Source organism: Manis javanica, chromosome 12 (genome assembly GCF_040802235.1).
Source record: "Manis javanica isolate MJ-LG chromosome 12, MJ_LKY, whole genome shotgun sequence".
Classification (NCBI taxonomy): domain Eukaryota; kingdom Metazoa; phylum Chordata; class Mammalia; order Pholidota; family Manidae; genus Manis; species Manis javanica.
Window position 1 is genome coordinate 55,406,507 of NC_133167.1, and position 12,273 is coordinate 55,418,779.

The 12,273-nt window shown below is 35.3% G+C and overlaps 1 protein-coding gene across 48 annotated transcripts in view; it reads left to right on the top strand.

The window, feature by feature from the left end:
- Positions 1–12,273, top strand: part of TTN (titin) — a 262,742-nt gene that overhangs the window by 116,058 nt on the left and 134,411 nt on the right. For 43 of the 48 annotated variants that reach the window (XM_073218602.1, XM_073218615.1, XM_073218603.1 and 40 more), the window contains 24 exons: positions 81–164; positions 463–546; positions 763–846; positions 1,571–1,651; positions 1,951–2,166; positions 3,121–3,198; positions 3,402–3,476; positions 3,682–3,774; positions 4,555–4,632; positions 4,841–4,996; positions 5,207–5,290; positions 5,469–5,546; positions 6,053–6,136; positions 6,401–6,484; positions 6,683–6,766; positions 6,991–7,392; positions 7,675–7,758; positions 8,826–8,900; positions 9,061–9,144; positions 9,394–9,471; positions 9,684–9,758; positions 10,412–10,504; positions 11,107–11,184; positions 12,121–12,189. In XM_073218602.1, coding sequence (XP_073074703.1) covers positions 81–164; positions 463–546; positions 763–846; positions 1,571–1,651; positions 1,951–2,166; positions 3,121–3,198; positions 3,402–3,476; positions 3,682–3,774; positions 4,555–4,632; positions 4,841–4,996; positions 5,207–5,290; positions 5,469–5,546; positions 6,053–6,136; positions 6,401–6,484; positions 6,683–6,766; positions 6,991–7,392; positions 7,675–7,758; positions 8,826–8,900; positions 9,061–9,144; positions 9,394–9,471; positions 9,684–9,758; positions 10,412–10,504; positions 11,107–11,184; positions 12,121–12,189 — 2,481 coding nt within the window. The remainder of the gene's footprint in view (positions 1–80; positions 165–462; positions 547–762; positions 847–1,570; positions 1,652–1,950; positions 2,167–3,120; positions 3,199–3,401; positions 3,477–3,681; positions 3,775–4,554; positions 4,633–4,840; positions 4,997–5,206; positions 5,291–5,468; positions 5,547–6,052; positions 6,137–6,400; positions 6,485–6,682; positions 6,767–6,990; positions 7,393–7,674; positions 7,759–8,825; positions 8,901–9,060; positions 9,145–9,393; positions 9,472–9,683; positions 9,759–10,411; positions 10,505–11,106; positions 11,185–12,120; positions 12,190–12,273) is intronic. The other 5 variants (XM_073218642.1, XM_073218646.1, XM_073218648.1 and 2 more) reach the window with 2 other exon arrangements.

Genomic DNA, 12,273 nt, shown 5'->3' on the forward strand with positions numbered 1-12,273 from the left:
AAAACAGTGTACCTCTGTTTAGTGTTTTTCATTCTTTTTTCATACTGTGTGTTTGACCATGTTGCCTGATATTTTTCAAGCTCCAGAAGAGCCAAAGAAACTAGTTCCAGCAAAAAGGGCTCCTCCCAAAGTGGTTAAGATAGAAGAACCTCCTCCCACCAAAGGTAAATGAGACCCCCCACCACAAAAACTAGAAACACACCTTGTCTTTCATCCTCTCCTGCCCTCATTGGGTCACACTTTTATATGGAGGTCATTGGTGTATGTTGGGGGTAACAGTGTATTACTGCCTTGTCCGTGCATGGAGTATTACGGACTTGTTGTGAACCTTGTAATTGTTTGTGTGTACCTTGTAAATTGTTACATTCTAAAAAACCACAGTGCTTTCTGGCTGATACATAATATTTTTAAAAATTCCACTTTAAGTAATATAACTCCAGAATCCTAAAATTATCTTTCAAGTGACTGAGCGGCACATGCAAATTACACAAGAAGAAAAAGTTCATGTTGCTGTAACTAAAAGAGAGGAGCCTCCAAGAGCAAAAGGTACCTGGAGCTTTTCAATGCACAAAGCATTGTACTTTCCCCCATTCTCCTTACCAGATACACTGTCAGGGGTGTCGGGTGGTGGTGGTATTATTTTAGTGGTTGTTTTCTGTGAAACTAAAAATGTCAAGTCTTTTATGTTTGCATTAGTGTTATCTATCTTTCTGTGGTTTGAATGAGAGAAACAATTCTTTAAAGTGAAATATGTCTTTAAAGTGCCTGAGGAACCCAAGAGAGCTGTTCCAGAGGAAAAAGTTCCAAAATTCAAACCTAAAAAAGAAGAGGAGCCACCAGCAAAAGGTATACCGATGTTTTAGAAGATCAAAATAAGCATGTAGGTATTGAAACAAATCTAGTGGAGTTGGAATCCTTAGAGAAAATAATTTAAATATGCATTACAAAGTAAATGATATGCATCTGCTATTTTGTATCACTTCCAAACCAAACATTTCTGATACCAAAAAGTACTCCCTCTCCTTTCTAAGAAAAAAGAAATCAGAAGCTGCCCCCAGACATGTGTACTTTCCCTTAAAATGTACTTGTCTTCCAATATTTCCATGTATTAAAAACACCTGCCAAAATGCTTGTTTTGTATGGCAATCTTTGATGAAATTTAAAATTTTTTAAATCCTAAATTTTTGGCATTGTGGCCATAGAAATTATGAAAATACCTTAAAGTTAAGGTGAAGAAACTATATACCACACATTTCTGTCTGAGTCTTGTGGATAGTCATTGTTTATGCTGTCTGGTTGTCTTTTTTAAATCTCTTATAAATAGTACTTGAAATTCCTAAAGTTGTTCAATGTCTGTGAAGTACTAATAGTTTAGGAAAAAGCATTCATATGTATATGAGTCCAAGTTTATTTCCAAGTCTATTGATCTTTCTTGCCACTTAAATGAAAATTTTAAATGACAAGCACAGTAACGGTCATCCTTGTGCTGGAATTATTCATACACAATGTCTCTCAACACATACATATTCAAAATCCCGTAATTCACTTTTAATAATTACTCTTTCTAAAGTGACTGAATTCAGGAAAAGAGCTGTTATGGAAGAAAAAGTATCTATTGAAGTTCCAAAACAAGAACCTCATCCTGCAAAAGGTATATTGTGCTTTGACTAATAAAATAAAGCATGAAACTACACAGCTTTTTGCCTGCTACTTCCTAATCTGAATCACACCCATTATCAGCTTACTGTTAACTAAATGCCGGAAATCTAACATTCGAAATCATAAATAGCAAACGTACGCTTTGTAATGCCTTGACCAACACAGGACAGGCAAGGTGTCCCATAACCAGTGCATGAGACCATCACAAAGGAATGAAATCAAAACACATTGTCACTCTCATCCCTAAATGGGCTTCAAGTTAAATGCTTCCTGCTGTCAATGTTATTCTAGAAGTAATTGTAACTGAAGAGAAAGAATGGCTTTACACTCAAGAAGAAGAAACTGTTTCAGTACAACGGGAAGAGGCCTATGAAGAATATGAAGAATATGATTATAAAGAATTTGAGGAATATGAACCAACAGAAGAATATGACCAATATGAAGAATATGAGGAGCGTGAATTTGAACATTATGAAGAGTATAAAGAGCATGAAGAATATATCACAGGTATGAACAAACCTGTAGCCACATTAACTATGTGCAGATTCCATTAAAATAGGATAAAAATTGGGATGCCCAAAGAAGTTTGCAAAGAATTTTTGTTACATTTGGCAAATTCAGAATTTTTTTTCTTAAATAACTTTGAGAAAAAAACTCTCTACAAATGTAAGATTCCTGTAAGACTTTGGTTCTGGGAATAATCTAATTCCCCTCATTTTTGCTTGTACACAAAACAGCAAACACCCCTAAGTTTCTTTCTCAACCAGGTTAGCAGTTTATGGGCTTCAAGCCCCCATGACCATTCTAATACATGATCGAAAATTTCTGAACATCTCCTATTCAGAAAGTTGTTACTATTACACATGATAGGTCATTGAGAAAATGCATTACCCTCAAGGCTCCCATATCAAAACTTGACAAAGTCTACTTCAAAAGTAACAACAAAAAAGAAGGGTAGCACAAGTGGTGGGTTTTACCTAATGAAGATAAAATTTGCAGGCATATAACTTAAGATCCAAATCATTTATTTTACTCAAAAACTAAGTTCTTAGTGTAATTTTTAAATGAATCAATATTATTTCACTTAGTTTCTAATGCTTCATAGCTGACCTTTGAGAGCATTTTGCGTAGTTGTACAGAAAGCATTACAAATCAATATTATATAGAGACTAGTTGTAATCTCAGTTTTCTCTACCTGAAGTGAAATGAAAGTATTGTTATTTAAGAGAGAGTCATTATTGCCTAAATGAAGTGAAAAGCGAGGAGGACGGGGCACTGTGAACTGTTCAGGTCATATAAACCTCATTCAACTTAGATCCCTAATTCTCTCTCACTTCTAGAGGCTTGGCTACACTGTAAATAGAAATTATATTACATTAACTCTTTTAGTCCACTTATTAAAATTAATTTTCATATATGTTCTGAAGTCTAATATTAAATCCCCTGTATGTACTTTCAAAGAACCTGAGAAGCCTATCCCCATAAAACCTGTCCAAGAAGAACCAGTTCCCACGAAACCAAAGGTCCCACCAGCTAAAGGTAGAGTGAGAAAAACATTATCGGTCCTGAGAGACCTGTGTCTCCTTGTCTGTCATACCGCAAGTCCGTGTCGAAGTGGCAGTGTGCCAGTCCTGTGGGGGAGGGGGGATATGTTGTACGTTGTATTTCTTAATTTTTTGTTCTTAGTATTCTTGAGAAATCTGGCTCAGTTTTTTAAATCTTTTAATATTGATATTTTAAAGTGGTGAAGAAAGCTGTCCCTGAAGAAAAAGTACCAGTACCCGTTCCTAAGAAACTCAAACTTCCACCACCCAAAGGTACATTAAGAGTGATAACCACCAAAAACAGCTTCGTGACTTACATTGTGGAATGTCTTACTACCTGGTGTGCTGTTCTTTGGTTTTTTTCTGAGTGTATTGTTCTGGTCCTGATACTCACATTTTACGGTTGTTCATGTATTTTTATTTACATGGTATTCATGAGGTTGGTTTTAATACTCTTCAATAATTAATATCTTTAAAGTGACTGAAGAATCAAAGAAAGTTGTTGAGGAAAAAATACACATTTCAGTTACCAAACGTGAAAAAGAGCAGGTGACTGAACCCGCTGCTAAAGGTATAATAACTTCCTTCCTAGATTGTGGGCTTTTACTATGTGTCTTTTAAATTCAAAGTAGCTCTGTTTGTTTTATTTTGTTGTTGTATGTCCCTTAAATTAATCATAAGTTGGATATCAGATGTAAAAATGTGTAAATACAGGATAGGAAAATAATGTTAGCTTTAAAAGGAAAAGTAACTTCAAAATATATCCACAACCTCTTATACATGGCTGTGTCCTGTCCTGCCACATGGCTACAATATTTTTGAAATAGAATGTTTGCATTTAAAATCAATGACCATTTGTCACATTCCTGATTTATCTAAGTTGATGTAATATGATAACAATATTCACTACAGTTCAGTAGCTCTTTATTCATTGTAAAGTCATTTTGAAGATTAAAAAGAAAATCTAACTCACTGTCTAGTCATTTTTTGAATGTGCTTTTTATTAAGGGTGAAGTAACTTCCCTGCAATTTCAGAAAGTATACATATCCAGAAGTAAGTTTAGCTTTTAGTAAAGGATATTTCCTGTAAGCAGAGAAACTCAAACACTAAACATCATTTCACATTTGGACTTTCTCAGCTGTAGAAGAGTACTTTGTATATATTTATTCCATTGAGATTCAGAATTATTTCCTTGGAACAAATAAAGTTTCTTAGAGATGAACAGTCACATATCTATCATGTGAGAGATACTGGGAAAATTGTTGCTGTCTGCTTAAAGTACAGCAAAACAAGTCTTGGCTGTGTGGCCTGTTGCTGACAACAAAATTTCCTTATAATTAACATTTCAAGTGCCCATGAAGCCCAAGAGGGTTGTCACAGAAGAAAAAGTACCTGTTCCCAAGAAAGAAGTAGCCGCACCAGTTAGAGGTACCTAATCCACTCTTCTTCACATGTTGCTTGTCCTCTTTGCTATGAAATTCATGTTCAGTTCTGTGTGTGAAGTCCTGTGGAAGAGCTGAAGCCTATTTTTTCTTCTGTTACAAATGCCCATGTTCCTAATATGTCGTATTATAAAATGTTCCTAATTTTGTTGAGTAATTGGAAAGTGTTCAACCTCAAAATAATATCTTTGAAGTGCCAGAAGTACCTGAAAGACAAGAACCAGAAGAGATTGCCTTTGAAGAGGAAGTTGTAACGCACGTAGAGGAATATCTTGAAGAAGAAATAGAGTACCTTCACGAGGAAGAGGAACTTGTAACTGAAGAAGTGGTACCAGTGACACCTGTCAAAGGTAGACTTTATCCCCTACAAAAGGGATATGCAACAGCAACTTTGGAGTCTGGGTGTCTAATTTGGTCAGATCCTGGGGTTTATTAGCACCGACGACCAATTATATATTACAAACAGAACTTTTAGATAGTGCTGTATGTTATCTACAGTTGTTTTCACATTCCATATCTTTTATGCAACATTTCCAAAATTCTTAATAATATCTTTAAAGTGCCTGAGGTACCTAAGAAACCTGTTCCAGAAGAGAAGAAACCTGTTCCTGTTCCCAAAAAGAAAGTTGCTCCACCAGCAAAAGGTATACCACCATTCATATCAGGGCATATAAAAGCCTTAATTCTGCATATAAATAGTTAATTATCTTCCGAGTTCAAAACCTTGTGACTGTTGCTCTCTGTTGTTAGAAATGTTAATTGCTTTGTATGGATGTGTCCTAACTAGTAGTTAGAACTTACCAATAAACAATATCTTTAAAGTGCCTGAGATTCCTAAGAAGCCAGAGGAGAAAGTTCCTGTGCCCATTCCTAAAAAAGAGAAGGCTCCACCAGCTAAAGGTACATCCTTTCTCATCCACCAATGGGATAGTATAATGATTTGCTCATTTAGTATAACTTAGTGAGCCATAGTAGCTCTTTACCCATGATGATATTAACAATATTAGTGCCAAGATAGGGACTACTCAACTGGTTATAGGAGTGATTTGCCACGTATTCATCTCTGAATCTTGCCATCAGAGAATGCCAATGCTTAATGCTTGACTCCTCCTTTTTAGTGGAAAGTACTTAGTATATAACAGATTCTTTTTCTAATACCAAAATGGACAGTATCACCATTTACCAAGCATTGTATGTTGTCTTTATCACCATTCTATGTTTTCTTCAGTGTTCTTTTTTTAATTTCTGTGCTTTGCCTGGCCTTTGTTTTGTGGTCATTATTATTATTCTTAATCTTAAAGTGAAATTGTTAGAATATCTGTGATGCTTCAATTAAGTCCTAAAGTTGCTGGGTTCTTATTCATGGGTGAAAAATGTGACACTAACCCTGTTTGATATCTTTAAAGTGCCTGAAGTACCAAAGAAACCTGTACCAGAGGAGAAAGTGGCAGTACCAGTCCCTAAAAAAGTGGAAGCTCCACCTGCCAAAGGTACATTAATTTTCACTGTTGCAAAAATGTTTTGTTTCACATTTGCATGTGAGAAGAAAAATAATTCATTCGATTCCATGCTCTTTGGAGATGCACCTCTTCAATATGCCTTTATGGAAGAGAAAATATTTTATTTTAAAGATAAAATGCTTCTTAAAATACCTTGGTCACACTTTTATTACCTCACCTTAATCTTTCTGAGACTCTGCTTGGGCTCAAAATTTTATGTTGTATAAAATTTTTCTCTACATCATTTCTTTAAAGTGCCAGAAGTGCCCAAGAAGCCTGTGCCTGAGAAGAAAGTACCAGTTCCTCCTTCTAAGAAAGTAGAGGCTCCACCTGCAAAAGGTATATCACTTCATCATGTACATAGGGAGAAAACCTTTTGTTTATGTGTGTTCATATACAAATTCCCCGTAACATCACATTTCAAAAAATTGTCTTGTTAGAAATATAAAAGTCAGGTATGTTGTGATTTGTTTTCATACCTATTGTTCCAAGCCATATAAAAGAACACACTTTTAAAGACACATAATATCTTTAAAGTGCCAGAGGTGCCCAAGAAGATCATTCCAGAAGAAAAGAAACCAGCACCTGTTCTGAAAAAAGTGGAAGCACCACCACCCAAAGGTACATTAATCTTCTAACAGAATCCAGGCAAAAAAAAAAAAAAAGATACTAACTGGCATTATGGCATTAGACAGCCTCACTAATTATAATTAATGCCTGATGACATTTACTTGGATGATAATTGATGCTCTGTTTTGACAGAATATTTGCTTTTCATGTTGTCCCATTATTATGAATATTGCCCATAAAAGTGATGCTTGTATAATTGAATAATATCTTTAAAGTGCCAAAGAAACGCGAGCTAGTTCCAGTTCCTATAGCTCTACTTCGGGAAGAAGAACCTCCATTTGAAGAAGAAATTGCTCCTGAAGTTTCTCTGGAGGAAGAGGAAGCTCTACCTGAGGAGGAGGAATTACCTCCTGAGGAAGAGGAAGTTCCTCCCGAGGAAGAGGAAGTTCTACCTGAGGAAGAGGAAGTTCTTCCCGAGGAAGAGGAAGTTCTGCCTGAGGAGGAAGAAGTTCCTCCCGAGGAAGAGGAAGTTCTACCTGAGGAGGAAGAAGTTCCTCCCGAGGAAGAGGAAGTTCTTCCAGAGGAAGAGGAAGTTCCTCCTGAGGAGGAAGAATTTGTACCTGAAGAAGAGGAAGTTCTTCCAGAAATTAAACCTAAGGTGCCAGTACCAACACGAGGTATAGCAATTTTTTTGGAGTCAAGGCATCTTTTGTGTTGAATTCTGTTTTTCCATCTTTTTGTACTATGTTGTCTACCATCTAAATCTTAGAAAACATCTTGGACATATGTGCTCTGATCATTGTGTGTCTGTCAATTGTAAGTTATCTGAATGTCTTTTCAAATTTTATGGTATGAAATCTTATTTAGTTGTTTGTGATCTTAGCCTCCTTTGTCTTTTTGTTATATATATACAATACTGTGCATGTGATTTTTAATGTCTTAAAATGAATGTTTTTAAGTGCCTGAAGTACCAAAGAAACCTGTACCAGAGAAGAAAGTCCCTGTTCCTGTTCCTAAAAAAGTGGAACCTCCACCACCCAAAGGTATACCTCCCCCAAATAAACACACATTCTTTATCCATAGCTTCACCACAAAAATCATGGTGGAACTGGGGGTTAGGAAAAACTGTATGTATAAAATAGTCACATTTTCAGTTCTAAAAATGTTCAGGAACGCTGATACCCATATTTCACTTGATGCAAAGCAGTATTCAAGAACAAAGATAAAAGGAAGTGCCACCAAAGTTCTACGCAATTCCCTATTTTATTAAACATCATAATTTTCACACAGATATTTTGCAAAGCTAAATTATCTACACAAAAAGATACCTGAAAAACATGATGAAATAAAATTCCTAAAATTTATCCTTCAACCATTTATATTAAGTGCCTTTATAAAAAGAGAATAAAAGGGAAAAAAAGGTTAATGTTTATCCAAATACTGAGTAATAGCGTATGTCTTCTGAAACATACGTATAAATGGTAGCCTTGCAGATTTTGACTTTAGCTTTGGCTATGTACTTTGCTGTGTTAGCCTGAGCAAGTCTTTTAACCAATCTGAGCCTCAAGTTCTTCTCCCATAAAATGGGGATACTAATATCAGTCCTCGTGCGCTTAGATAATATAGTGAGGATAAGATAAAGGTATGTAAAAGAAGTCTCTCATTGAATGAATTACCCAGATTTAACATATTCAGTCAGCTCATAGTATAGGACAAAATGAATATATTTGTGCCTTAAAGCTCAATAACATTTTCTGCAAAAGCTCATGGTATCACTATTCTAAATGGTCATACAATCAATGAAATGGTGAAGCTGATCCCTTATTGGAGTTCAAGGGTTCAGAAATACTTTATAGATAGTGATTTAATAAATTACTAGTGAAATTTAAATGAATTAACTGACAGCACCTCTCCTCTGATATTCAAATAGGTTGTTGATCCCTTGCTCTACAAAACCTAATTATGTTCATACAATATGAGCTCCCAGCTTGCATTATGACCCCATCTTGAGTTACTGTTGCATGTTGGGTCTTTCTCTGTGTGGACTTCTTGTGTTCTCTCTTTTTTGTTCCTCACAATAAATTTGTATCGTGAAATGGTGTCTTTAAAGTGCCTGAGGTTAAGAAGAAAGTGCCAGAGAAGAAAGTGATCATTCCCAAGAAAGAGGAGGCTCCTCCTGCCAAAGGTACTGCTATTCCCAAGCAGATGAGTCACTGCCATTTCTTTCCATCACCTTTAAAAGTTAGAATGCCCCGTTTTGGTATATGTTAACATAACTTGTGTTATTGTTGTGTCGCATTGTCTCTGTGAAACTGAAATTATGCAATAAAATAATATCTTTAAAGTGCCTGTGGTACCTAAGAAACCTGAACCAGAAAAGAAGAGGCCTCCTCCTGGTCTTAAGAAAGCAGTGGCTCCTCCTGCCAAAGGTATATCACCCCAAACAGGGATGCGTTTGCTGCATCAGTGTGCAACTGTGGTGCTGGATAGCTGTGATGTTTATCCACATGAACGTTTGCTTTGCGTGGTCTCTGTCATTTACAGTCATCATTTGTAACTCTGTTACACCCATATTTGTGCTATGTCCGTTTTTCCATGTTGTGTTGATGTACTTAATGTTGACTTTCTGTGTATGTTGTTTCTAAAAATAAAAATACTAAACTCATATATCTTTAAAGAGCCAGAAGTAGCTAAGAAACCAGTCCCTGAAGTACCCACTGCTCTTCCTAAAAAAGTAGAGGCTCCAGCAGTAAAAGGTAGAGTATCTCTTTAATGGACCCTAAATCTTAAACCACTCATCTTTTTATTTTTGTCTTATTAACTGTATCTATGAAATGTCAGTGTTTCGTCTTGTGCATGTGAGTTCTAATATTTACCCCCTTGTGTTGAAAAACAGGAAACTTGTTCTTTATGTGCTCTTCTTTGGTTCTTGCACTTTAAGTGCCTAAAACAATCAATATCTTTCAAGTTCCTGAGGTACCCAAGAAAGTTGAAGAAAAACGAATCATTCTCCCTGAAGAAGAGGAAATTCCACCAGTTGAAGGTAGATGACTTTCTAAGAAAATTAGCATTTTCAAAGTCATCATTATCTTACCATTGTCTAATATTTGACAGAGGTAAATACACATCTCACTCCAAGAAGTAAACATATTCAGACTCTAAAAGAAATTTTTCTTACCTAATAAAAATTGGGTAGGCAAATGGAAACCAACTGAATCTTTCTTACATGTGTAAGCTGTTTGGTTATTGTTTGTTTTATTTTAATGAGAATCTTTGAAGGGAAACTGTGTCTGCCATGGGAAATTTTTCATCAGATTACTTGGTTGTCAATTTTGGGATACACTTGTACTAGAGAGATTCCAGTTAAGCCTGAGTAACTGGTACAGAAAATCTGATTTCCTGCTCCTAAATGGATGTTTGACCTCAAATAAGCCCTCCTCTATTTAAAATAATAATCATCATTTTAACTACACTCTCTTCGAGGTCCTTTCCAATTCTAAAATTCTGGGAAGGTAGAAGCCTAACATATTTTGAGACCCAGTCCATTTTTTTCAAGGTTGAGTTTTTACATGTGTTTGAAAGGCTGAGCTCTGAGTTAACTATACTGATCTGACCTCAGTTTTCAGATACATTCTTTTAGTCTAATCATCAAAAGAATTATGAAAAATAATTTACAAAGTAATAATGTTTTTAAAGTGTATGAGGAGCCTGAAGAACCTATTCCAGAAGAAGAGATCCCAGAAGAACCGCCTGTCATAGAGGTGGTTGAAGAGGTGGCGCCACCTAAAGGTACAGCTGCTTTTCTGAGTTGAACATTAAGAATATGCTGTTCAGATGTTCAGATCTTTCTCAAAATTTATCTAGAACTAATATTCATCAGTATCTTTTATAACATCATATCAATGACAAATTGAAGATTTAATTATTTCTGGCACCTGAAGCTTTGTGTCCCTTTTTCCCCCACCACCATTTTCTACTGCATCTACAATACAGTTAGAATGAGAGATTGCTTTTAGGTTTTTGGAACTTTAATTTTTTTCTGACCAGGCCCTACTGTAACACTTTCTCCTAGTTTCCAATTCCTAATTTTTTTCTTCAGTATTAAAGTGGAGTAAAATCAGCTTCTTTGATTTTTCACTTTTTAGAATAATGCTTAGCCTATTATTCCTAAAGATTATAACAATCTTTTGCATCACTGATGCTGTGTTTACCTATGGAATTTCCAGGTAATATCCTTCCCAACTTTAGAGTCACTATTCCATATATATAATTGCCAGTTAGGTTGCTAATATCTTTTTAAAATAAATCACACTTTTGTGTTATTTTTTGGATATGTGGATATTCTGTTCATTGCATGTCATTTTCAAAATATCTATAAAATATCTTTTAAGTGCCTGCAGTGGTTAAGAAAGCAGTACCTGAAGCACCTACTCCTGTTCCTAAAAAAGTGGAGGCACCACCAGCCAAAGGTATAGCTGATCCCTATTAATATCTTTAAATTCTCACTAATTTTCATTTTAAAAAACAGGAGTCTACTTTCCCTGCTTTCTTAGAATCATTTGAGTAGCAAACATATGAGATTGATTAAAGACCAGGAAAAGTGTTACTCATCCCATATCTTTAACCTTTTATGCAATGTTAATGGATAATTACCTATGTATATATGAATTATCCTAGAAGTTTCTTATTTTAAATAACAGAAAATTTTAATGTTAATAGAACTTCTCTCTATACTTATATACACAACAATGGATCTCTCTTCCCCACCTTCCATTCATAGATTTCATTCCACTACATAAATGGAGTTTTCTTGTTTAATTGTTATGATAATTATATCTACTGTATACTCTACTGGGGGAAAAAAAAGCATTTTAATGCTTGGATAGTAGCTATTTAAAGATCTTCATGCCTCTTCTGTAATATTTGGCCTAAACATTCAAGGTCATTACAAAAATGCCTACTTCTCATTGCTTCCTAATGAGGTTAGTGCTTCAGTAGTGCTCTTACCAAATAGATAAGATTATGCTCCCTAACACAGTAGACATCCTCAGCGGATACAATATTGCCCCAGAGAACATGACACATATGTCAAGGCTTAAGTACTCTATCTGGTATCACTTGAAAAAAGTCTTTGTCAAATTAAAAATAGTAGAAGGAGGCCAAATATTGATAATCTCTGATATTCAAAAGAAATAGAGCAGAATAGGTTCTTTGTGGATATCTTCTTGTGAGGGTATGGTCAGCACAAAAGAATGATTTGGAAAAATCTTTATTGCCTGTAAAATTGTTGTCCAACAGTACCAAGTGACTTCTTAGACTTGATTATTGGTGTTGTTTCTGACATTGTTATTTGATGTTTGTTATTGAGTATTGTCAGCTAACTGAAATGCCTGATGTCTTTAAAGTACCAAAGAAGGTTCCTGAGGAAAAAGTACCCGTTCCTGTTCAGAAAAAAGAGGCACCTCTAGCCAAAGGTACATCTTCTCTTAAAACCTGAACTTCCTTTTCATCTTTTTCCATTAAGAATTTTATGTTTTATGTCTCTGGGTCTTGATTGC